Here is a 27,111-nt window from a genome sequence, read left to right as displayed (position 1 = left end):
TTTGAGTTAATCAACCATGGTATCTCACTGGACAATCTGCAGGATTTCTGATAGTTCCACCCCTATTTTGGTGGATATTTATAATAAGTAGTTAGGATAAGAGATGTAGTCAAATCCACAGGATTTAGCCTTTTCTCTCTGCTATTTAGCATTAAGATAGTTGATAGGAGAGTTTGTTTATTTTATTTTATTTCAGTGTTTGTTTGTTTACATAGCTACCCATCACACATATGTGACTCTGGGTAGCTCATGACTGTTCTTTGGTTTTTGCAGTAGATATCACTAGTATATTGGGGACGTGGTGGCGCAGAGGCTAGGACGTTGAGTTTGTTGATCAAAAGGTCGACAACTCAGCGGTTCGAATCCCTAGTGCTGCTGTGTAAAGGGGTGAGCTCCCCTTTGGTGTTGAGTCATGCCGGCCACATGACCACGGAGACATCTTCGGAAGCGCTGGCTCTTCGGCTTTGAAACAGAGATGAGCACCGCCCCCTAGAATCAACAACAACTAGTATGTATGTGCAAGGGGAACCTTTACCTTTACCTTATCACTAGTATGTTATCCTATGCCAAGCCAAAGATGCTCTGAAAATCCTAACCTGATATCTGAGTATATGCGACTCTGAATAGGTAAAAACAAACTCAAGTATAATCCTAGATATGTGGAATTGCTATTTGTACAGCAATTTATTGGCTTAGGGATAGTTCTATGATGAATTTTAAAGGATAAGGACCTTTCTCTTGAAATGGCAAATCCACAGCTTAAGTTCCTCCAAGATCAACCTGTATGCAGGTGGTCTTTACCCTGTTGTCACTGGTGCACCCATTGCAGCCTTATCTGAACACAAAACCCAATATAACTCTTACCTTCATCACTACGCAATTAAATTATTCAACAATATTCTACATGGAGTAGAATGACCCAGAAACTTCAGTTGGTAAAAAATGCATGGGCCTGGTTACTAGCAGGTGCAAACCTATACCACAGGAATATATATTATCTGATTCTTGCATTGATTTCTAATAAGATTCCAAGTCTAGTTTAAAATGCCAGATTTCCCTTACATTACCTAGCTCCAAGGTATTTCAGATTCCATCCCCCAAGTACCCAGCCCATGTGTGGATGTATAGAGAATAGCTTTTCCCTGCATTAAATCATAGTGGCACCCATTTTGTGGAAGCTTGAGCTTTACTGGTATTGTGCTTGGTAGTAAAGATCATTTTATTTAACCAGCCATTTGGCGGGCTTTTTTTGTGATTTCTATTGACTTTGGTATGGAATACCTTATTATTTATTTATTTATTATTTATATTACTAAATTTGGGGATAAGTGATTCCTGTATTTTTAATGATATTACTGCAAACTACACCTCAAAAATTGTATGAACTGGGAAATAGTAGGTATTGTAAAATAAGGAGATAAATAATATATAACTTGATAAATAAGTCAATAACTGTCTGGGTGCACATAGAATGCTAGATGGTAAACCAGTGTTTACAAACTAAAGGATATTCCCAACAGATCTTACTTGGCTGGCAGATATAAGTGGGAAAAGAGGTATCAGATATTTGAATCTTAAACTGAATGTGGCCTTTTTTTGCCACTATTCCTATTCAGAAATGGGTGAATCAGCTGGAAAAAAAATTACCATTCATGAGTCCTCCAATTCTGTTTTTTTTATTAGTTTATAATATAAAATACAAAAATACAAAAGAAAATAGTGGGAAAGTAAGGGAGGGAAAAGGGAAGGGAAAAGTATAGGACAAAGGGAAAAAAAGAAAGAAAGGGAATTGACATCTTATTTCCTTTGGTGCAGTAAAATGGAATAATAGAATCAAACCTCTTTTTTTTTTTTACTTTTACATGGTAATATAAACTAGCCTTTTCTCTAACAACAAACTTATATAATCAGTAAAACTCAAAATCAACGTTTCATTTTTTTCCCACCTCAAGCACAAAGTTTTCAAAAGTGGTTTCCAAGTAGAAACTAAAATAATTGTGTTTTTTTATTTAATCAAAGTAATCAGTTTACTTTTATTAATCCATCAACTTTTGCAGCCACTCATCCATTGTAGGACTCAAAGTGTCCTTCCATTTTGTTGCATATACTAATCTTGCTGCCATCGATATACATAACATTGAAGTTCTATTTTTCCCCCCAAGTCTTTATCCATTAATGCCCCCCCAAAAATAGGTTCTGGGTTTATCTTTATATTCCCTTTGAGAATCTTTGCATTAAGATGTAAATTTTATTCCAACATTCCTTTGCTCTGTCACATGTATGGGACCACCAATTCTGAAGCCTTTAAGAATTTCCAAGATTTTGTATCTGGTTGTTTAGATGGAATGCAAATCAACTGTTGTGGCCCAAACATGGCTCATCTGAAGCAATCAACTCACATTGAAGATATAACCTAATTTTATTTGCATGGATACAAGCAATAATACACGATATGCTGGACCCTTGGCAAAGCTTTGATACATTGCTGAGCAGCCATGAGTAAAAGCAGAAGCTGAATTTATACGTCTTTGGCAGTGGTGGGATTCAGCCAGTTCTCACCATTTCAGGAGAACCAGTTGTTAACTTTCTGAGCAGTTTGGTGAACTGGTTGTTGGAAGAAATTATTAGGGCAGAGAACCGGTTGTTAAATTATTTGAATCCCACCACTGGTCTTTGGCCCATGACATTGCAAAGCCAAGGCACAGAAAAAGGCAGGAAATTAAAACAAGATAGTGGGATGTTTTAAATCCATCTATGCGACATTATTATTTATTCTAATTAGGTCAATATGCTAGCTGTACTATTTTTGAGATATAGTCAATGAATGAAAATGTTTGGTGTACTGGGCCACAGTTGCTGACCGAAACTTCTCCCTGCTGCGAGGTCAAGTCAATTTGCTGTGGATGTTTTTTTAATAAGGGAATTTTAAGTATGTATGTACTAGAGAGGAGCATTTCCCCTCTCTAGTAGTGAATGCCATTTCCATGTGCATGGGGAGAGGGTACCTTTTACAATGAGAAAAATAATTGTTATTGTTCTGACCCAGGTTACATAACCAGATGTAGGCACCAATGAAGACTTGTATTGCACTGCTAAAGCATGACAGACTGCCCTCCAGGGGTGTTGGTAAATCTCTACTTTATTTCACACACACACACACACACACACACACACACACACACACAACAACAACAACAACAACAACAACCACCCAGTCAATGTAACTCAGTCCCACCAGCTAGGTCCATTAATTACCAGAACCAAGCCCTCCAACAGGAAGAAAGTCTAAGTCTCAAACTAGGTGCAGAGTTTTTAAAACAAGATCTGTAAGCCACAATTCAGAATCTGGGTCCACAGAGCAAGGTATGCAAATCCAAAGTTTGTAATACAAGTTGAAGTCCATAAGTCAAGGTTTCCAAAAGTCAGGGGAGAGCATATGAAAACAAATGGTTGTTCCTGATGAATGCACCCTTTCCTGGCCTCTGGTTAAATTGACCTGATCAACCAGGTTTATGAAGGAGGACGGGGGAGCCTCCTCACAAGCATCCTTGCAAACTTCCTTTGAGCTCCCCTTTGCTCCACTCTTGTGCTTGCAGATCAGGTGAGGGAGGCTGTCTCTCATCACCTCTCCCTCCCCTGCATTTGTGAAGATGGATGGCTCCCCATCTGGTCAAACATTTCCCCCATTGACAGAGGGACCTTGGACAGCATCATCCTCAGCGGCTGGATTCTCTAGACATTCCAGGGGAGACATGCCATCCCCGTCAGAAGGTCCCAGTACTTACTCTTCCTTCTCTGAACCCAGATCCAATGAGGCCATGACAGATATTGTGAGGAGTTAGTGACACATTTTTATTTCTCCTTTGCATTAAGAAATGTCTAGAAATTTACACTTCATCCTTCTTTTTCATTCTTGCTTTTGGAACAAGGGAGAAGGGGGAGGGGAGAGAGAGAGACTTCACATAATTTCAAAACTTTTCCTGCCATGAAATTCTTAGACTTTCAATTCCCTTCCCCAAAGTCATATGCTAGCCAGTCAAGGTCATGTTTTGCAGTGACAGTGCAGTGACAGGCATCATGAAGTCACTGTACCAGGTTTTGATAGAAACTAGTGTTACTGTTTGGAGGGAACTTCTACATGGAATCTTGCATTAGGTATTGTGACAACTAGAAAAACCATGGGATAGCTCTGCCGTCATTATTAAGGAACTCTCGGCAGCTTTAAAGAGATTTGAGGGTCATCTTGCTTGATATGTATGCTTTTCATGTTATGCTTTTAGCTCTGTTTGCTTGAACTAATAATAAAGTTAAAAGTCCCTTATTTTCTGGAATGTTCATTGTCTCTGGATCTGAAAGAACCAATTTCTGGGCAGCTAATCACAGTTCTAATATTTGACAAAATACATATCATTTTGTGTAATTTTGTTTCAGTGCTGGCCAAAGACAAAAGGCAAGCCTACCTCTCTCACTCTGATTCAGATTCTGACCATCAATCTCCTTTTCCTTTTATGTCTAGTCTTTAATCCAATTTCTGAAAAAATAAAGCTTGAACTGATTATAACTTAAGGTAGACTAAGGTAGACAAAACATCCCATAAAGTTGCTGTTTTACACAATTATTTCCCAAAACATACAGCAAAAGTCCTAATATTCCAAATTCAACTGGTCCCTTAATTCATGTTTTAAATTAAAGTCTTATTCAGTTTTGTTTTGTTTTTTTGCTATTTATTTCAATTTCTCAAGCTTATAGTTATTTTTTCTTTTATACCAGAATTAAGGTAAACTCACCAGATGGTTTGCAAACCTGGTATTTTGAGGATCTCTATTAATCTTGAAATAGTTAAACAAATGATTTATTAAACCAATTGGAAAGTGAGGTTAGTGAAAGTGTTCTTTGAAATGTTCCACCATGATTAAGACTGTGATGGTTTCCCTTCATCTCCCAGTGCTCAAACCCATAGGAAACCATTGTGCTGCTGTTTCTTCATGAGGAGCAGCCATCTGGAGCACAAGTTGCCATAGCCCATCCTCTGCTTATCCAGTGAGGTTCTATGAGATTACCATAAACATTATCATAGAATTATCATTCTATGAGACTTACCAGTCCTTTGAACATGGTCACAGCATCATCTTCTCTCATTCAGAAATGTACTATCTCACCATTCCTTACCTGGAATAGTATTAAAAGTTCATGTATTTATGTATGTATTTATATATTTATATATTTATCTTCCCGTTATTATTTTTATACATAGCTCAAGGTGGCAAACATAGCTAGTACTCATTCTTCTTCCTTATTTTCTCCACAACAAATCTGAAGTGGATTGGGCTGAGAGAGAATGACTCTCCCAAAGTTACCCAACTGGCTTTCATGCCTAAAGGAAGAGCTAGAACTCATGATGTCCAGTTTCTTTGTGTTCAAATATTGAATGAAACAGATTAAGGTTTATTAAATAATTAAAATATAAATACATTTTCACTATATCCTATTTTGTATGAAAACTGCAAATATACACTTCTATCCAGATGTAATGCTGAAGTAAGATTTTAATATGTTCAAGTGTTATTTGGCTACCAGTGCAATTATTTATAAATCAGTTTAGAGCAGGGGTCTCCAATCTTGGCAACTTTATAACTTTGGACTCCCAGAATTCTGGGAGTTGAAGTCCACAAGTCTTAAAGTTACCAAGGTTGGAGACCCTGGTGTAGAAGAATAAACACTCCCCAATCAGAAACAAGCTCCCTTCTGAGACAGGGATCTTTGCTGCCCAAAACTAGCATAAATTTAGAATTGTTGGGTTCTGGCCATTTTTCCAGACATAGGATCTATAAACAAGCTCCTCCTATTTTTTCACTCTTCTTGCTTGAGGAATACCAATCATGGCAATGATTTCACCAGCAAATACCTATAAGAATTTCAGCCCTTTAAAGCTGTCATTGAATAATAAATCAAATTATTTTACTGAGGAATTCTTGTTAACAACAATTGGTTTGTGTCTCTGTGCAAAGATGAACAGGAAATTCTATATTTAGGTTGCCATCAGGACAATTAACCAGTGGAACAGCTTGCCATTAGATGTTGTTCATCACTGGAGGTTTTTTTTTAGAAAAGGCTGGATAGTCACTTGTCTGAAATGGCATAGGGTCTCCCGCTTCAGCAGGGGATTGGCCTAGAAGACTTCTAGGGTCCTTTCCAGCTCTATTCTGATTGATTGAGATAATCTCAAATCTCAGAGGTATTTAGAGAATTAGCTATTTTTGTGAACTTTTCAGATGATTTGAGTTATTTAATGCACAATAAGCTTTTTCTACTATATCTATGGCATCCTCCTGGATGAACGGCTGTCTCTAGAAGATCATTTGACGGCCGTCTCCAGGAGAGCGTTCTACCAGGTTCACCTGGTACGCCAGTTGCGCCCCTTTCTGGACCGGGATGCCCTATGCACGGTCACTCACGCACTCGTGACGTCTCGCCTGGATTACTGCAATGCTCTCTACATGGGGCTCCCCTTGAAGGGCATCCGGAGGCTGCAGTTAGTCCAGAATGCGGCTGCGCGGGTGATAGATGGAGCCCCCCGTGGCTCCCGCATAACACCCATCCTGCGCAGACTGCACTGGCTACCTGTGGCCTTCCGGGTGCGCTTCAAGGTTTTGGTGACCACCTTTAAAGCGCTCCATGGCATAGGGCCGGGTTATTTACGGGACCGCCTACTGCTACCGAATACCTCTCACCAACCCGTGCGCTCTCATAGAGAGGGACTCCTCAGGGTGCCGTCAGCGAGGCAATGTCGTCTGGCGACGCCCAGGGGAAGGGCCTTCCCTGTGGGGGCTCCCACCCTCTGGAACGAACTACCCCCCGGACTTCGTCAGCTTCCGGACCTTCGGACCTTCCGCTGCGAGCTTAAAACATACTTATTTAATTGCGCAGGACTGAGTTAGATTTTAAATTTATGGGTTTTAAATTGGGTTTTATTTCTATATTTTTAATTATTGGGCTTTTAGAATAAGTTTTTTAATTGTTTTTATATTGTATTTATGTGTTTTTTAAGTGCCTGTAAACCGCCCTGAGTCCTTCGGGAGATAGGGCGGTATATAAATATGATCAAATAAATAAATAAATAAATAAATAAATCCAGTACATCACACTTTAAGAAGTTTTGGCAGCATTTTGATTTTAATTGCATTGAAAAGGTAATATTTATAATAGGTTTTAAAATGTGTTATTTTTGGAGATGTTACACAAATATTTATCCATCAAGTATTTATCTGATACTTGCATTTAAAAATGGTACATAAGATAGTTAGCAATGCAGATAAAATAAAACTAAGTGCGGAACTCATCAGTTAAAAAATGTACTTTGTCTAACAGACAAATTAGTTTAAAATTCAATATCTCATGGGGCACTGGGGCAAGACAAATGAGACTTGGCCAGCTGCTGTGATGGAGCAGGAATAGTTAGATTTTTTTCCTGTATTTGCTTTAGAATTGTCCTTCTGATAGTGATGGAATATTTAAAAATGACTTTTCCCAGATATCCCAAGGCAGCTGCATATGGGAGAAAATCAGTTCGATCAAGAGTCTGATTTTTTTTCAGGTCATAACCAAAGGTTTAATTATGCTCAAAGATGGGATGAAAGCCAATGAAGCTATTGTCACATAAAACATCTCTATAAGATGATCAAACAACTGTTCTGTGAATATTCAGCATGCATTTATTCATTTGTTTATTTATTTGCCTCAGTCATCAAACTCACTTTAGGCAGCTTACATACTAGAGTTAACATATCAGCATAAAGACAATAAAAGAAGAACATTAAACAAATAGAAAAAGTAAATAGAGAGCATCACAAGGATGAATCTCACTTAACTGTAATAAAAAACCTAGCTCTTTTATGTGTGAAAAATGATCCTTTAATAATTACTGATTAGCATGAAGCATGCTCGGGGTGTATGTTGGTGACAGGTTGAGATATGTTTGTTTAGTTCTCAAATTCCTCAGTGTGCAATGAAAGAATCTGTTTGAATTCTTAACATGAAGTAGGCCATGCATATTCATATTCGGCAACAAATAAAATTCATGGAAATCTGTCAGAAAAACAAATATAGGTAACTGAATTTTTGAAAATACTTTTTTGGGAGGTAAACAAAATAATTTCCATATGTCACAGCCTGGAATCTTATAGGGGGTGATTTAATTTCCAAAATTAGTTTGCACAGTACATGTTCATAGTCACAGGTCAAAATAAGTGGACCCATCCACAGTAAGAAGTATAACGTCGTTTATTTGTTTATAGCTGTATGTTTATGAACGTAAGGAAACTTCACAATCAGGTGAAATTGGCAAAATACAGGCAAAGGCAGGGAGAACAATGAACAGGCAACAAATTATATTATCTCTATATAAAGGACCACAGAACTAATACTATGGATAATTAGCAAGGACGGTTATAGAATAGAATAGAATTTTTTATTGGCCAAGTGTGATTGGACACACAAGGAATTTGTCTTGGTGCATATGCTCTCAGTGTACATAAAAGAAAAGATCAGCAAGAATTCTAAGGTACAATGCTTAATGATAGTCATAGGGTACAAATAAGCAACCAGGAACCAATCAATATCAATATAAATCATAAGAATACAAGCAACAAAGTTACAGTCATACAGTCATAAGTGGAAGGAGATGGGTGATGGGAACGAGGAGAAGATTAATAGTAGTGCAGATTTAATAATTAGTTTGACAGCGTTGAGGGAATTAGTTGTTTAGCAGAGTAATTGCATTCGGGAAGAAACTGTTCTTGTGTTACTTGTCTTACTTCAGTTGATCCAGTTTTAAGTTTTTGGTTTTTTTTGTAGAGTATGTAATGGTGGCAAAACATACCATATTGTTGGGAGTATAAGACGCACCTTTTTCTCCAAAAAAAGAGGGTGAAAATCTGGGTGCGTCTTATACTCTGAATATAGCCCCGCCCAGCTTCTCAAAAGGAGGTTTCAGAGGCTGAAAAAAGCATCAGAAATGAAGCTTCAGAAAAAAAGCCCCCAAATAGAGCTTCAGAGGTTTTTTTTTTCTGAAGCTCTGTTTTGGAGGCTTTCAGAGGCAGAAAAAAAGTTTTTTCTCAAACAGAGTTTCAGAAGTTTCAGAGGCAGAAAAAAAAGCAAAAAAAAAAAAAGCAAAAATAAGCAAGGCACAGAGCTCACAACCAATGAATCTGTTGCTAAAATTCACCCTTGGGAACAGCTGATTGGGGGTATTCCAGGAGGCCATCCACCTGCCAATCAGCTTTTTTCTTATTTTCCTCCCCCAAAACTAAGGTGCATCCTATACTCTGCTGCGTCTTATATTCTGAAAAATATGGTATGTAGAAATAGAACACAGGTAATCCTCTATCATCAATCCTACACCATTAAAATAGCAATTTATCTCCCTTGGTAGGAAAGAAGATATATCCAGAAAAATTAGGATTTCTTTTGTTTAGGCTCTTTCCTAAATTTGCCTGAATTAATTTCTTGACAGGCCATGGACTGAATGCATCTGTATCTGATAGCAATTAAAATTCATGAAAATCTGTTGGATACAGCAATCTAACTTTTTGAAATACACTTTCATAAAGCAAACTACTTCCGGGTCTAATAACAAAGGAGTTTAAGTGTGCTGATAACTGCTGGGACCACCATGACCAGTTTATGCCAGAATCTTTCTATTTTGATTTTCAGGTGTTGATATTTATGATCTTCTCCAATTCTTTGCCTTTTATTCTAATGTCTCCTGGTATTGCCATATCAATTTGTCACCATTTCTTGTTTTTCAACCATGGTTATATCTAGGTCATTATGGGTCAAGACCTTATCAATTTGACAATAAAGTGAGATGCTTATTGTAGAAAGGGGACATCATTTCTATAGACTTATTAAACTGATAGGTAAAACAGTAGAATGTGTCATCAATGTATTAACAAGCTTCTCTTTATAACATTCTGTTCTATACATAGTAAGATAACAATTGAAATTCATTAGGCAAAAGAACTGTTGTCAGAAATAGAAGATTAATATATCAGTTAATTTATAGCTGAAAAGTAATATATATATTTTCCTCAAACTGGAACTGATTTTTTAAGCCTGTCTAATTTGCTGGGGGTGGTGGTGGAGGAAATGAAGTTATTTCATTTATGAAGTAGGTAAAAATGATGATATATTGAATGGTGCTTGTTAGTCAGGTCTGATAATGTTTCTTTTATTACTAAGTTCAGTGAAAGTTGAACTATACAGCATTTGAATAATAGGGAATGTAGAAAGTGTCTAGGACAAATAATTCATCATCCTATGTAAAGTGATGTATAAAATTTTTGGGGGGGGGGAGTCTATAATTCTAGCCATCCTAAAATTTCAACTAAAAAAGGGGTCCTGACTATTTTTCTGATGAATAACGTGCATGTTAATAGAGGCTCCAATGGAAAATTCCATTATCATCCAGTATGTCTTATTTATTTTATTTATTTATTTATCAAATTTATATACCGCCCTATCTCCCGAAGGACTCAGGGCGGTGTACAGGCATTTAAAACACATACCGTATATACTCGAGTATAAGCCGAGTTTTTCAGCACGTTTTTTGTGCTGAAAAACGTCCCCTCGGCTTATACTCGAGTCTACGTCTTCGGGAACCCCGCACAGGAGGGGGTACCGAACGGACTCCCATGGGAGGGACGGGGAGCGGGCCCGCCGAGGTCTCGCGGGATTTGTCGCCCCCAGGCCGGCCCCCATTCCCGTGTCTGGTGGGCGGACGGCGCAAACTTGGCGGGCTGTGCATTGGCGCGGGGAAGCCCTGGTGGTGCAGTGTTCCCGTTAGCCCTGGCCTCCGTCCTCCGATCTCCTGCGCTGGGAGCGAGCGAGCGAGCCAGCGAACGGCTTCGGGCACCGCGGACTTTGGCAAGAAGGAAGGTGGGAGGGAAGCGGAGCTGCCGGCTGTGGGGGTTGAGGGCGTGCAAGAGTGAGCGTGGAAAGGCCTTTTGTGTGTGTGTGTGTGTGCGCGCCTGTGTGCTAGGGAGGAAGCGGAGCTGCGGCTGTGTGGTGGGGTTGAGGCGTGCAAGAGGCGGCGTGGAAAGGCCTTTTGTGTGTGTGTGTGTGCGTGTGTGTGCGCGCCTGTGTGCCTTAGGGAGGAAGCGGAGCTGCCGGCTGTGTGGGGGTTGAGGCGTGCAAGAGGCGCGCCTCCTCCTCTTCCTCCACGCTCGCTCCTCTTGCACGCCTCAACCCCACCATCCCCACCCTCTCCAGCGTGAAGGTCACCTCCTCCTCTTCCAGGCGGCGGCGGCGGCAGCTCGGCTCAGCGGGCGCCACAGCCGGCAGCTCCGCTTCCTCCCACTGGTCCCAGTCCAGCGAACGGTGGCGACATGCCGGCGCCGCTCGCTTTCACCGTTCGGCTGATTGGGACCGGCTTGGCATGGGTCAGCGGCGGGCGGGGAGCCGCCAGCCTTCTCGGCCGACGCCACCGTTCGGGAAACCTCCTCCCTCAGCCGAGAAGGCTGGCGGCTCCCCGCCCGCCCGCGCGACCTGTTAAGCCGGTCCCAATCCAGCCGAACGGTGAAAGCGAGCGGCGCCGCATGTCGCTTTCACCGCTCGGCTGGACTGGGACCAGTGGGAGAAGCGGAGCTGCGGCTGTGGCGCCCGCTGAGCCGGAGCCGCCGAGCCGCCGCCGCCGCCGCCGCCTGGAAGAGGAGGTGACCTTCACGCTGGAGAGGGTGGGGATGGTGGGGTTGAGGGGCGTGCAAGAGGAGCGGCGTGGAGGAAGAGGAGGAGGCGCCTCTTGCACGCCTCAACCCCCACACAGCCGGCAGCTCCGCTTCCTCCCTAGGGCACACAGGCGCGCACACACGCACACACACAAAAGGCCTTTCCACGCTCACTCCTCTTGCACGCCTCAACCCCCACAGCCGGCAGCTCCGCTTCCTCCCTAGGGCACACAGGCGCACACACACGCACACACACAAAAAAGGCCTTTCCACGCTGCTCCTCTTGCACGCCTCAACCCCCACACAGCCGGCAGCTCCGCTTCCTCCCTAGGGCACACAGGCGCACACACGCACACACACACAAAAGGCCTTTCCACGCCACTCCTCTTGCACGCCTCAACCCCCACAGCCGGCAGCTCCGCTTCCTCCCACCTTCCTCCTTGCCAAAGTCCGCGGTGCCCGAAGCCGTTCGCTGGCTCGCCGCTCCCAGCGCAGGAGATCGGAGGACGGAGGCCAGGCGAACGGGAACAGCCCACGCCCGAAGAGGGAAAGGAGCGAGTGGGTGGGTGGCTGGGACGAGACCCCACCACAAACACACACACACACGCCTGTGAGACGCCTTGCTTGCATGTCACACACACGCACGCTCGCTGGGAAAAAAAGGATGGATGGATGGATGGAAGTAAGGAAGGAAGGATGGATTGATGGATGGAGGCGACCGCTTTGAAGCGCAACCCTTCTCCGCAACTAAGGGGGTCAATGTTTTCCCCAATCCTAGGGTGTGGGGAAACAGTCATTCTTTCTTCCCCCCTAGTCTCTCCCGAGATCGCACTGCAGCGCCCATCATCCCCAGCCGGCAATCTGAGCTCGTGCCATGGCCGGCGTGGAGGGTGTGGTGGTGGTAAAACGGCCAGGAGAAAGCTTTCGCTCTTTTCGAGAGGTCCTCTTGGAAGGCTGCCTTGGAAAGGGAAAGTGGGGAGGGGGCAGAGATTTCTCCCTCAAAGGTCCCCTTGGAAGGCTGGGTTGGAAAGGAAAGTGGGAGGGGCAGAGATTTCTTCCTCGGGTCCTTCTAGAGTCCTTGAGAAACTGATATCATACAAGGTTAATAAATTATACCTCCTCCTCATTGATGAGTTTTTCATCCTGAAATTGATTGAAACATTGTACCATCATATGCTGCCATAGTATAGTGTTAACAACATCTGTAAAGATGATATATGAGCATGACACTAAGTTTTTCTATATTTCCCTTTATTGAAAAACTTCCATCATGCTTCTTTCTGAAAACAAAGGTCATTATAATATACCTCATTATATATTTGATTTGATGATATTTCAGTTAATAAATACCATTTAAGGTGTTAAGCTTCTTTTCTTTTCAGCAGCAAAGTGAATTACAACTTTAAAGAACTTTATTACTTTATATTCATTTATTTTAAGTATAGATTTTAGATTTTTAAACAAATATGTTTAGAGCTTTTATATCTTTCAAGTTATTCAAATTATCCTCAGCAGGTATATAATGGCATCCAATTCCAATATCATGTTGGGGCTTTTGAGCAAGGGAGGAGGAACGTGAGCACCGCCTTTCGCTGGCATTCCGGGATTTCCTTTGTTTAGAGCTGGGAATCCTCCTTCCCTTTGCACTCCTCCTCCTCCTCTCTCTCTCTCTCTCTCTCTCTCTCTCACACACACACACACACACACACACACACAGACTTCTAAAGTCGATTGGCACAATGAAAGGCAAAGACCACAATTGTTTTAAGAAAGAAGCTTTAGCAGGAGGGGGATGGAGGGTGTTTTAAGTTTTGGCAAACAGCCAGGCCAACTGTATTGGAGAAGGTCACACAACTGGCCTTAACATTTTAGCTGCTGTCTTTTCCTCACACTTGGGTTTAATGATATTAGAGACCCTTATTGCCCTGCCAAAAAAAAAAAGCCACCCCAACGTCTATGAAAATTAACCTTCTCTGCCAAGAGACACTGTGCAGGGTATTTTCACTATTGGTGTGCATACAGGCTTAGATTTGTGCTGGGTTCTTAGTGCTTAGAGCACTGACCTTCAGAGGCACCCTGGTCCCTTGGAAGCTAAAGGAGGACTCATTTTCATGCTTGCAGTTGTATTGTCAATTTCTGTGAGACAATGTTGTTGAAGTAACTCACTCACTCATTCATTCATTCATTCATTCCTTGTGTGTCCAATCACACTTAGCCAATAAAAATTCTATTCTATTCTATTCTATTCATTCATTCATTCATTCATTTTATTTTGTCAAATACATATTAAATAATTATATAAATATAAGCATGAATTGAATACATAAAAGGAATACAACTAAAGGGAACATTAGGACAGGGACGGTAGGCACGCTGGTGCTCTTATGCACGCCTTACAGACCTCTTAGGAATGGGGTGAGGTCAATACTAGATAGTCTTTGGTTAAGGCTTTGGGGATTTTGGGAAGAGACCACAGAGTCAGGTAGCACATTCCAGGCATTAACAACTCTGTTACTGAAGTCACATTTTCTGCAATCTAGATTGGAGAGGTTCACTTTTAAGTTTGAATCTATTGTGTTCTCGTGTATTGTTGTGGTTGAAGCTGAAGTAGTCATTGATAGGAAGTACATTGTAGCAGATAATTTTATGAGCTATGCTCAGGTCATACCAAAGGCGGCGTAGTTCTAAATTTTCTAAAGCTGGGAATCCTCCTTCCCCCTTTTGCACTTTTATTGTTTTTCGTTCAAATAAATATTCATGTTATTTTACTTGGCTCTATCTTTATTTTTTACATTGACCAGTAGCTGCCTCATTTCCCACCCTCGGCTTATACTCGAGTCAATAGTTTTTCCCAGTTTTTGTGGTAAAATTAGGTGCCTCGGCTTATATTCGGATCGGCTTATACTCGAGTATATACGGTAAATACAATGTAAGAAATATAAAAACAGTTAAAAAACTTATTCTAAACGCCTGTTAATTTAAAATTAAAAATATAAAATAAAAGCCAATTTAAAAACCAGTAATTTAAAATTTAAAATTTAGCTCAGCCCTGCACAATTAAATAAATATGTTTTAAGCCCGCGGCGGAAGGTCCGGAGGTCCGAAAGCTGACGAAGACCGGGGGGTAGTTCATTCCAGAGGGTGGGGGCCCCCACAGAGAAGGCCCTTCCCCTGGGCGTCGCCAGACGACATTGCCGCGCTGACGGCACCCTGAGGAGACCCTCTCTGTGAGAGCGCACGGGTCGGTGAGAGATATTCGGTAGCAGTAGGCGGTCCCGTAGGTAGCCCGGCCCAATGCCATGGAGCGCTTTAAAGGTGGTCACCAGCACCTTGAAGCGCACCCGGAAAGCCACAGGTAGCCAGTGCAGCCTGCGCAGGATGGGTGTTATACGGGAGCCGCGGGGCTCCATCTATCACCAGCAGCCGCATTCTGGACTAACTGCAGCCTCCGGATGCCCTTCAAGGGAGCCCCATGTAGAGAGCATTGCAGTAATCCAGGCGCGACGTCACGAGTGCGTGAGTGACCGTGCATAGGGCATCCCGGTCCAGAAAGGCGCAACTGGCGTACCAGGCGAACCTGGTAGAACGCTCCCTGGAGACGGCCGTCAAATGATCTTCTAGAGACAGCCGTTCATCCAGGAGGGCGCCTAAGCTGCGGACCCTTTCCATCGGGGCCAATGACTCGCCACCGATGGTCAGCCGCGGATTTAGCTGACTGTACCGGGATGCCGCATCCACAGCCACTCTGTCTTGGAGGGATTGAGCTTGAGCCTATTTCTCCCCATCCAGACCCGTCGGCCTCCAGGCACCGGGACAGCACTTGAAAGCTTCGTTGGGGTGGTCGGTGTGAAAAATACAGCTGGGTGTCATCCGCATACAGCTGGTACTTCACACGAAACCACTGATGATCTCACCCAGCGGCTTCATGTAGATGTTGAACAGGAGGGGCGAGAGGATCGACCCCTGCGGCACCCCACAAGTGAGGCGCCTCGGGGCCGACCTCTGCCCCCCCGTCAACACCGACTGCGGCCGGTCGGAGAGATAGGAGGAGGACCACCGATAAACGGTGCCTCCCACTCCCAATCCCTCCAACCGGCGCAGCAGGGTACCATGGTCGATGGGATCGGAAGCCGCTGAGAGGTCTAATAGGACCAGGGCAGAGGAGCAACCCCTATCCCTGGCCCTCCAGAGATCATCCACCAACGCGACCAAAGCCGTCTCCGTGCTGTAACCGGGCCGAAAACCGGACTGGAACGGGTCTAGATAGACAGTTTCATCCAGGTGCAAGGGAAATTGAATTATGAAACTGGTTTCTATTGTTGTATATAAAACTCTGGATGTGTTAGTTGCAGAGTTTAGAGGCTAGAATTTTTTATAAGGGTCTGGGCCTCCATGCATCTTTTGATAGACAGCCCTTTATTCAGAAAATTGTCCTTTAGATGTATTTATTTTTCAAAAACTCACTTTTGTCCATTATTTTGGTGATTTAACTTTTATTGTGTAAGCTGAATGCACAGTCGTTCACATTGGTAAAGAAATATTGTTATAGAGTGGTCTTTTTAAAAATAAAAAAATACATTTTTTTTAAAAAAAAATCTAGATATTTTTATTAGAATATGCATTTTTGTAAAAAATTTCTTGGTTTTAGCTTAGGCCTAGGATCCAAGCAGTGGGATAGATGGAGAAAGTTACTTTTTAAATTATGATTTAAGCATTTAGAAGTCCTTTCCCAAACTATAGCAACATTCTATTGCTACTAGAGAAAATTCTCTTAAGGGAAGGGTTGTAAGCTCCTTAACCATGATTCTTTATTTTTAACATGTAAATGTGTTAGCTAATCTAGAACATAGTTTTAATAAAGTGAATGTGATAGTTTTGTATGCACTCAAACATTAAAGCTTAACCTAACCCTTTACTGAAAAGTTGTATATGAAAATGAAAGAAGAAATGCAAAATAAAGTACAGGATTTTCTTACAAAAAAAACAAGAGAAAAAGACTAATATTGACCTACCTGTTGCAACAAGAAAGATTAGAATATCATTTCTGTGGAAGTACTTTATACTTTGCTAGGCTGCCTTTCAATATCACATACAATGTCTAGGAAATATGTGAAATATTAAGTGTTTCATATTTTGATGACCCATTTTGGCATTCTATAGATTGCCTAGGCATTTTATAAAATGCCTAATTTCATACATTAATGATAACACATATAAATAAACGTTTAAAGCCTTATGATTCATCTTCATGAAGTAAAACCCATTAAAATCTATTAAAATCTATTATATATTAGAAATATATATTTCTTCTGATTGAATGAGCCAATAATCTTTCTTTTTTGCTTTTAAAAGTCTTGATGGTTATTCGTTTCAATTAATGTCCCAAAAGCTGGTTGGTTGGTTTTTATTTTTTCTGGAATTCTTTTACAATTGTAACAAATTCCTTGTGTGTCCAATCACACTTGGCCAATAAAAAATTCTATTCTATTCTATTCTATTCTATTCTATTCTATTCTATTCTATTCTATTCTATTCTATTCTATTCTCACAATACTTGACAACACAGTATCAACAGTAGAAATCTTCAAATTTCTGGGTTCTGTCATATCGCAAGATCTCAATTGGACAGCTAACATCAAAAACATCATTAAAAAAGGACAACAAAGAATGTTCTTTCTGCGCCAACTCAGTAAGCTCAAACTGCCCAAGGAGCTGCTGATCCAATTCTACAGAGGAATTATTGAGTCTGTCATTTGCACCTCTATAACTGTCTGGTTCGGTTCTGCAACCCAACAAGAAAAACACAGACTTCAGAGGATAATTAGAACTGCAGAAAAAACAATTGCTACCAACTTGCCTTCCATTGACGACCTGTATACAGCACGAATCAAGAAGAGGGCCGTGAAAATATTTGCAGATCCCTCACATCCTGGACATAAACTGTTTCAACTCCTACCCTCAAAACGACGCTATAGAGCACTGCACACCAGAACAACTAGACACAAGAACAGTTTTTTCCCGAAGGCCATCACTCTGCTAAACAAATAATTCCCTCAACACTGTCAGACTATTTACTGAATCTGCACTACTATTAATCGTTTCATAGTTCCCATCACCAATCTCTTTCCACTTATGACTGTATGACTGTAACTTGTTGCTGGCAATCCTTATGATTTATATTGATATATTGACCATCAATTGTGTTGTAAATGTTGTACCTTGATGAACGTATCTTTTCTTTTATGTACACTGAGAGCATATGCACCAAGACAAATTCCTTGTGTGTTCAATCACACTTGGCCAATAAAAAATTCTATTCTATTCTATTCTATTCTATTCTATTTCTTCTGTAAGTCGAACGTAAAAAAAGAAAAAATGTCCGAGTCACTCTTCTGAGTTGAAATCCACATATCCAAGGCATTCCTCTACTTCAGGGGTGTAAATTCATGGCATCACGTTGTGGTCATATGATGTATTGTGTCTTTTTCCCCTTCGCTAAACCGGTGTGGGCGTGGCCAGCATGTGATGCATCCGGCCTGTGGGCCACAAGTTTGACACCCCTGCTCTACTTTAATATCTTTTTGTCCCTTGTAGCTATTAAAACATCACCTGGTTTCATTTGTAAGTCCTGTGTAGCATCTTTGTCCATATCATTCCTGTAGTCTGTTGTTTTTAAATCCTTATCCAAAACAGCCTGATTCTCAGATATATTGTCATCCATCTTTTCTTCTAAAGACACTTTTATAGTAGCAGACGGTCTTTAAAGAAAGTTCTAAGTACATTGTTGCCAAATAGTCTTGAATTCTTCCAAAGTTAAAATACTTTTCCCCATTCTGTATCAATATACTACTTCTTTAATTAATTGTAATTTTTAATTCTTTCTGGTTACCTCTGGTAATCAGCCTTCAGGTCTCCTCTTATCATTTTTTTTCCTTCCTAATCCACAACATTTTCCCATGGAAAGATTTCTTGCAATTAAATTCAAAATCCTCATATATTTTAACGAGATGTTAAATAACCTACAGGAAGGAGTTTCATAATTAGTTTCAAAGTCTTATTTCTATTTGCAACTTTCCAAACCCAACTTTTTTCTCCTCCTTTTGTTTTTTTATATCAAAATAAAATATTTTTTGTTACGTTCTTAAAATTACATGAAACTTCGTTCACTGAGGATTGAAGGAGAATAACATGGTGTAATGAAACCTGTCTTTCTGAAGGTTCTTAATATCTAAAAAGTAGTTAACAAGCCATTTCCACAATTGATTAGGTGAGCAAGTGTGCAAACCCAGCGTCCATTTGATGGAGCTAAACTACAGCTTAAAGAAGGTGATTTTCTCATAGATCCCAGAACTCTGAAACTCACTGGAAGCCATTCTTTTAATGATCTTTTTGTGGGGATTTTTGTAAGGAACACCTGTGAGAAGTCTGGTCCATTTCTCTATCCAGAGAGTTCAAGGAGCCAAGCCATTTTCCGACTCATCTCTTCGCTGACACTGTCAGCTCCATTCACTACAGAGCTATCTTCAGTCTGCCATTGTTTCCCTGGAAGTCCTGCTAGGATACTGTTTCTCAACTTTTGCAATTTTAAGAAGTATAGATTTCAAGTTTGAGAATTACCAAGACAGAACGTTTGGAGTTGGGAATCCATGCATTTTAAAGTTACGGAGGCTAGAAAATCTTTTGCTAAGAGAAAACAAACAAGAGCTACAAGTTCATATACTCTATTGTAGGGCTGATTAAAATTGAAAAGAAAGAAAAGAAAGAAAAGAAAAAGAAAAAAAAACTTGTTGTTTTCTCCTTTAGGTGCTTATACCGTATGGGTAATATTTTTTTTAGAATTGTTGTTAGGTTCCATAACAATCTTGACGCTTAGTTGGTCAGTGGTGATAAAGATGATTTTCCTGTCTCTATCCTGTTTGTGGGTTTACATGTTTCTGAAAAACAAACATGCAATCAAAGATACTTTTTTTAAAAAGGTGGTTTTCATCCCTTTGACACAGAAACAAGGTTTCTGCTCCAAGAGTTACTTTTTCTTTCTTTCTTTCCTTCCACAGATGCATATTGATTGAAAAGGAATTATCAGCATGTATTGCCAGAAATGGATTTATTTTGCTTTGACCTTCGTTCACGTGGGGCCATGTCTTCCCTGCATGCACAATTGTAATACTAAGGACATGGAACAAGATTTGATGAGATCTCAGAGTGTGAAACATAGCCATGTTCGGAGCTTGCCGGTTGCACAGGAAGAAATGATGTCAACACTTCCTTTGAAAGCAGGCCAGGTATGGTAACTCTTCTGAAAGAAGATTAGCAAGAGACTGAAGTGTTGATTGGTATCTGGCTGCTTGACTAAGCTTTCCTTTAATCCGGTCTGGTGAGAAAGAATTTTTCTTGAAACTTTCTTGTGTTATACTGTATATGAAGCAATATACAATGATCTGTAAAAAACATAGAAGCACAGAAGCATTCGCTACTACTTTCCTAAAGGTTCTCATTTAAATGAATCAGGAGAAGTTCTGTATCTGCTTTCATTTGGGCATAGAGCTTCTCTGTATAGAACCTAGATTTGGCCAGGAATCTGGTAGAGTGGGACATCAGGCAGCAAAACTAATTAGATTATGTAACACTGACAATATCACGTTGAGTGATACTGTCAGTGATATCACCTGACTAGCAAGAGCACAATTCCTGCATGACTGAATATCCATGAGGTAGTAATAGTTTTACTATTTATATTTTGATTTTTTTTTTAAAAAAATTAAAAGGTGCTATCCTTCTGTAGAGATTCACCAACCGGTTACTGGCATTTTCTCATTGCTGCCAGTCCCTTGTGGTTTTTGGGCTTCTCTTGAATTATAGACCATCAGCAATTTTGGGAACGTGAGCTCCAATACCACTAGTAGATGTCTTGGAAAATCTACTTCAAGTGTTAGTATTCCTGGCCAGAAAGACAAATTTATGGAACTGACCAACCCTATTTGTCTTCCAAAAATAAAAAAGCTAATTCATTATCAACATCTGGCCATTGATTTTGATCCTTGTTACCATTGTTGTTCAGTTTTGGTTCTTCATTGGAGTAGACACATAGCACAAGGAGTGAATTACCAGTATTTTAGCTGGATATTTTATTATGTTAAGTAGTGGCTAATTTACTCATCATTAATTTTTAATGAAGCAGATTAATACTAAATCCTTTTACCAGTAAGACAGCTCTAGGGCCCTGCATGGTTCATTACTTTAATGTGGCTTTGCCACAAGGAGCAATTATTTTTTATCCTTCTTAAAATATAGACTCTGGTTGCACATTTACTAATTTTTACTCCAAATTCTTCCTCCTCTTCTCCTCTTTTGCTCCTCCTCTCGTCTTTTGTGTCCTTCTCCACTGCTGCTGGAAAAAGCAAGACCAAGCATGTAAACAAAAACACACCTAAATCTACTTTTTGATCTTTAGATCTTGCAACCTTTTCTATAAGGCAACTTTCAAGTTGAATGAATGGCAAAAAGTTTAACCACTAATTAACTGGCGCTAAAATTTAATTGGGCCCAAAGGGTGAAGTACTCAAAATCCATTAATTACTTTTCACAGCTTTTCAAAGCAACCATGGTGGAAGAATGATGACTTATTTCAGAAAGGGCAAAGAGAGACATACATTAAAATGTGTGTATCCATAAACGTGGTATCCTTTTAGAATGTACTCGTACTATCCAATGGTTTGCCTTTTAAAAAATCAACAAAAGAGTAAGGAAATTCAAATGTGGATTTTTAATCTGAATGCCAAAAAAAAAAAAGTGACTGCAGATTATTTTGACCCACATAAAGGATAGTGTACGTAGAAAACGAAGAGTGGTTTTTTCAGTGAATTTCATTTATAACAATTCTTGATGGTTTCCCTTTGAATATGAATAATAGACTAATCCTAACATATCAAGCCAATGTTCTATTTATTCTGACAACCTGGTTGGGAGGGGAGGGGAGACTTAGCTCAGTATGCAATGTGATTATTATTCACTATGGCACTTGTATGCCTACCAAGAAAAGACAAGCTCCATACTTGGAATGATTAGAAATGAACTCTAAAATAAAAGTATTCTAAATATACAACTCTAATAAGACTGCATTTCAAATGCTGTATAGATTTCAGGTCTTACACTTCAGAAAGCATATGATAGACTGGGAAGAGAGGATTTTTTTTTAAAGCAACAAAATTATTAGGAAATAGAACAACTCCGATATAGAAAAAATTACAGCTTTGGGTGCTTCTTAACTTAGAGTCAAGCAAAATAATGGAAACAAGGTGAAGATATATAAAATCAATCATTGTACAGAATATGCAAATCTAGAGCTTTTTCTACAGTGTTACAACTTTCACATGATGAAACAAAATGTAAGAAAAGATCATGTGAAGTGTTAATACCACTTTATAATGCCTTGGTAAGGCCACACTTGGAATATTGCATTCAGTTTTGGTTGCCACAATGTAAAAAAGAGGTTGAGACTCTAGAAAGAGTGCAGAGAACAGCAACAAAGATGATTAGGGGACTGGAGGATAAAACATAAAGAATGGTTGCTGGAACTGGGTATGTCTAGCTGATGAAAGAAGGACTAGGGGTGACATGATAGCAGTGTTCCAATATCTCACGGGCTGCCACAAAGAAGGAGTCAAGCTATTCTCCAAGGCATCTGAGGGTAGGACAAGAAGCAATGGGTGAAAACTAATCAAGGAGAGAAGCAACTTAGAATTAAAGATAAATTTTCTGACAGTTAGAACAATGAATCAGTAGAACAACTTGCCCCCAGAAGTTGTAAATGCTCCAACACTGGAATTTCTTAAGAAGAGATTAGATAACCATTTGTCTGAAGTGGTTTCCTGCTTAAGCAGGGGGTTGGACTAGAAGACCTCCAGATCCCTTCCAACTCTGTTATTCTATTCTAAAATACAATATTACACAAAACTAGGTTAAACTGTTGGGTATTTTGCCATCACATGTGGTATTAGCCACCAATTTGGGATGTTTAAAAGGGAGCTAAATAAATTCATCCAGGTCTGGTTGACTGTACAATACCTCCTTGAATCATTGGTAATAAATTTTAAACACCCAAGGTAGAGGAGACCTATAAAACAGATCTTTGGTTTGATCCATGAAGGTTCTTTGCTCTTCTGCTTCAAAAATCCAGAAGTAGGATCAAGGTCAAAGCTAGACATATGTATAGAGGCCATGTATGGAAAATTAAAATTAAATTATAGGGTCATGTTTGGAGATATTTAGTTCTTTCAGTCCAGAATTTCTGAGATTTGTTGGAAATAGATCAGAAGCAATGTGAGAGTAGAACATGTATCAGTTTGCAATGTCCAGGCATTGGGACAGAAGTAAAACAGCTTCACTTGTCCAGACAGTAACATAGATGTATAACTGGATATCATCAATGATATATAAGCTAACCCATTGGCTTCAGGGAAATATTGAAAAAGAAGGGAGAGACAGTAAAACCCTGGATCCTCTTGTTTGTTGTTGTCTGACCTATCATCTCTTGGACTTAGCATTTTTTTAATATTTGTCAGCCTAAATGTCATATTCTATAACTGTTTGTTTTTAAGAATTTTCTTCCTGAATCGGAAACAAACAAACAAGCAAGCAAGACAAGCAATGCATCAGTTCACCTGCAACTGAAATGCCAGATTTTGTGTGTCAATATTGCTGTTAATATGAATCTCAACCTAAAAAGCATTGCTGATTATGTCTGTCTTTCTCTCTTCTTTTACTTCATTTTGAAAACAACGAGCTTTACTTGAATGATATTTGCAGATCAGCTTATTACTCTTTTGTTCCCCAGCTGAAGTCTGACTTAGACAAGCAAGATAATTCTCTGAATGGTCCACAATTCTTGGATGGGCCTTATGAAGCTACAGTTCCTGAAATGTCTCCAGAAGGTATGGCATTTTGTACTTAGCTCTTTTGTTGATGCTGTTTGGGTACTGATAAAATAACTATTGCAGTTGCTACAGGAATGTGTTCCCCCCTCCCCAAGTATCCAGACTTTACAAGGATTCATTATTTTAAATAGAATAGAATAGAATTTTTTATTGGCCAAGTCTGATTGGACACACAAGGAATTTGTCTTGGTGCATATGCTCTCAGTGTACATAAAGGTCCTGTACATCCCATTATACCCTGAGGTTGGATTTTCTGGACACATCGTTTTTGGACTTCTACTTTCTGGAGATTTCTGCCTCTTTAAAATAAGCAATCAAGAGTACCCTTTGCTGATTTGGTCCAATAAGAACGAGTGAGTGAGTGGCCTTCTAGGATCTCCTCCCCCAACAACCTCCCTCCCCAAAGAAAACCCTTTAACTTAAATTCCCAGGGCTTGAATCCAGAAAACCCTATATTTTCTGATACCCTGGGCCTGAAAAAGTTACAGTTTTAGAGGCTTGTACTCTTTAGAGACTTGTAATCTGGTTTATTTAGTTGTACTAGTATTGATAAGAATCAGGGGTGGCTTCTATTTACCTTTACTGCCAGTTTGCAACAGGATCACATGCACGCGATTGCTTTGCTTGCGCATGCGCTGAGCTTCTGTGCATGCACAGATCATCTATGACGACATCCAGGTGGTGGATGGATCCTACCCCCAGTTTTACTACCAGTTCTCAAGAACTGGACTGAACCGGGAGCAACCCACTACTGATAAGAATATAGAGTTTAAAAATCTAGTCTATTTCATCTAGCTTGAGGAGTCTTGCTGAAAATGGCATAAGACACATAGTAGTAATTTGGATGAGAGTTGCAGTTGTTGTTGCTGCCTTTCCAATTTGCACTGGATTCAACTTACAGCTCCATCTTTCTGACTGTGTCTTCTCTCTGTTTAATTTTTGCTTCCTAGAATTGGCATGGTATTTGGGTACTGCAGATATATCTGGGCAGTTTTATGAGGTCTTGATCCAGTATAAATCACTCAGTTTCTGACAATTGTCAAGATAATTGATGCTGTAATGAAGAGGAAGAAGAATGAAAAGCCGCATCTTATACCTAAAGTGCATTCCAATTCATTTCAGTTCTTTTTCAGATGCTGTTACACCTACAGCACATATAATCTATTTAGTTTTATTTTATTTTATTTTATTTATTTATTTGTCGTAACAATATATACAAGCATTGCATAAAGGATTATATAATATATAAACATATATATGAGGAGAAACAAGGTACTATAAACATATATATATATATATAGGGGAAGAAACAATAGCACAGGAACGGTAGGCACGTTTGTGCTCTTATGCATGCCCCTTAGAGTCCTCTTAGGAAAGTGGTGAGGTCAACCGTGGATAGATTTTTAGTAAAGCTTTTGGGGTTATGAGAAGAAACCACAGAGTCAGGTAATGCATTCCAAGCATATATAATTCTGTTACAGAAATCGTGTTTTCTGCAATCTAAACTGGAGCGGTTGACATTGAGTTTAAATCTGTTGGTAGCTCTTGTGTTAATTTAGTTCCAGGAGATGTTAATTTATTTATTGCTCAGATTTCTATGCCAAGAAAAAATTACAATAGACTTTTTTTTGAAATTAATTTAATTAATTGGGGAAAAAGTAACCTCATCCAGGAATGGAACCAGAAGCATCTCTTCTCAAAAATAACAAAAGGACAGGGAGATTTTTCTTGGAAGAAACAGTCTCAAAGGTAGTTCAGGAACAAGGCATGGGATCTCCAGCATTTTTAACTAAGTACCAATTGGCAACCACAAATAGCAAAGGTGTTACGCTGCTATTGTTTTGGCACTGTAGTTTCTGAGTGGTCTTCAATGGTAGCCCAAAAGATTGTGTTGTAGTAGTCTAACCTAGAGGTGATCAAACCATAGATCATCATCAGAAGGATCTCTGGTTACAAAAAGGGCTACAACTGGCATATCAGTCAAAGGTGGGCAAAATTGTTCAGGATTCAATATGCTAATATGAAATTATGAATGGACATTTGTTTCAAGATTCAGCACACTATCTGGCAGTTTCCTCCTCCTCCATATAAATTTCATTCAACTCAAGGAAACCATAACAGTAAATGATGTCTTTTGCAAATGGAATGGTATAGTATTCCCTTAGGCATTTTCCCAAAACATAGTTCATGTAGCTGAAATGTCAACAAACACATATATGAGCATGTTTAGAATGCACCATATGTATTAGGCATTTTGGTGGAGTAGAAATATTATTTAAAAAGTATTTTTAATTTTTTCCCAATAACTCTCTTTTAGCTTCCATGATATTCATATTTAGTGTTTTTAATAATGCTTTCAAATGTTTAGACATTGATTAGGAAAAACACGGCATGAATGTGACACCTCTCTGTCACAAAACAGTCACAAGTTCTCAAATTGAAAAAAAATATGTGGCTGCTTTAAGAAGTCCACTCATTTAAAAAACATGCAGCTGTTAAAGCTGCAGAAGATTCCACTCTGCCCCACCCCACCCTCAGAATTACAGGGAAGCTTGAAAAAACACTTATTTTTAATGATCTCTTCAGAGGCACCTCCATTCTATTTTCAGCAACTATCTCAACTGTTAAAATGATTTAATTCATGATGGTACACTGACTTGCAAAATCAAGTCACTGGGTCTCATAAAGCTGACATGACCACAATTCAGCTGGCTGCTTTCCTTCAGCAGGGGCCTGCATATGTAAAGGACAGATAGAAGCTCCTTGCATCTAGCATGAGGCAGTGTGCCTCTACTGATCTAATGCTTTGAAGAGGGAGAAAAATATTTCAATCTAGAGTGCCATTCACTGGCACATTTCAATTAAAGCTTCATCAAATTGGAGTGCATCCTCCAATTAACATCACTAATTAACTAGGTATCCCAGTGATTGAAGCTGAATCAAGAGTTTACATTGTACTTCTAATAAAATGCCACACATCTAGCATGACATTTGTTTATTTTTATTATTACATTTATATCCTGCTGCAATCCTGAAAGAATCCCAAGATTCTCGATGTCAAACTATTTAACACCACCAACAACACAGCTATCCTCCAAAAAGACCTGGACTTCTTATCTGAATGGTCTAAAACTTGGGAACTCCGAATCTCAACCAGCAAATGCTCAGTCTTACATATTGGAAAAAAGAACCTAAACACTAAGTACAAGTTTGATGGACATTACCTTACTGATGACCCCCACCCTGTTAAAGATCTTGCAGTTTTCATATCAAATGACCTAAGTGCCAAAGCCCACTGTAACTACATCACAAAAAAGGCCTTAAAAGTTGTAAACCTAATCTTGCGTAGCTTCTTCTCCAAAAACACTACACTACTAACCAGAGCATATAAAACATTTGCTAGACCAATTCTTAAACACAGCTCGACTGTTTGGAACCCATACCACATTCCTGAC

General features: G+C 39.9%; 1 protein-coding gene across 2 annotated transcripts in view; it reads left to right on the top strand.

Moving 5' to 3' along the window:
- Positions 1-27,111, top strand: part of LOC131194873 (cadherin-19-like) — a 93,594-nt gene that overhangs the window by 16,826 nt on the left and 49,657 nt on the right. The window contains exons 2-3 of one of the 2 annotated variants that reach the window (XM_058176425.1): positions 19,778-20,005; positions 23,557-23,653. In XM_058176425.1, coding sequence (XP_058032408.1) covers positions 19,808-20,005; positions 23,557-23,653 — 295 coding nt within the window. In that variant the 5' untranslated portion in view covers positions 19,778-19,807. Of the gene's footprint in view, positions 1-19,777; positions 20,098-23,556; positions 23,654-27,111 lie in introns of those variants that run through there. The other variant, XM_058176426.1, reaches the window with a different exon arrangement.

The sequence above is a fragment of the Ahaetulla prasina genome, chromosome 3, assembly GCF_028640845.1.
Source record: "Ahaetulla prasina isolate Xishuangbanna chromosome 3, ASM2864084v1, whole genome shotgun sequence".
Lineage (NCBI taxonomy): Eukaryota > Metazoa > Chordata > Lepidosauria > Squamata > Colubridae > Ahaetulla > Ahaetulla prasina.
Note: the sequence above shows the minus strand (reverse complement) of the source record. Positions and strands in the feature narration are given on the sequence as shown.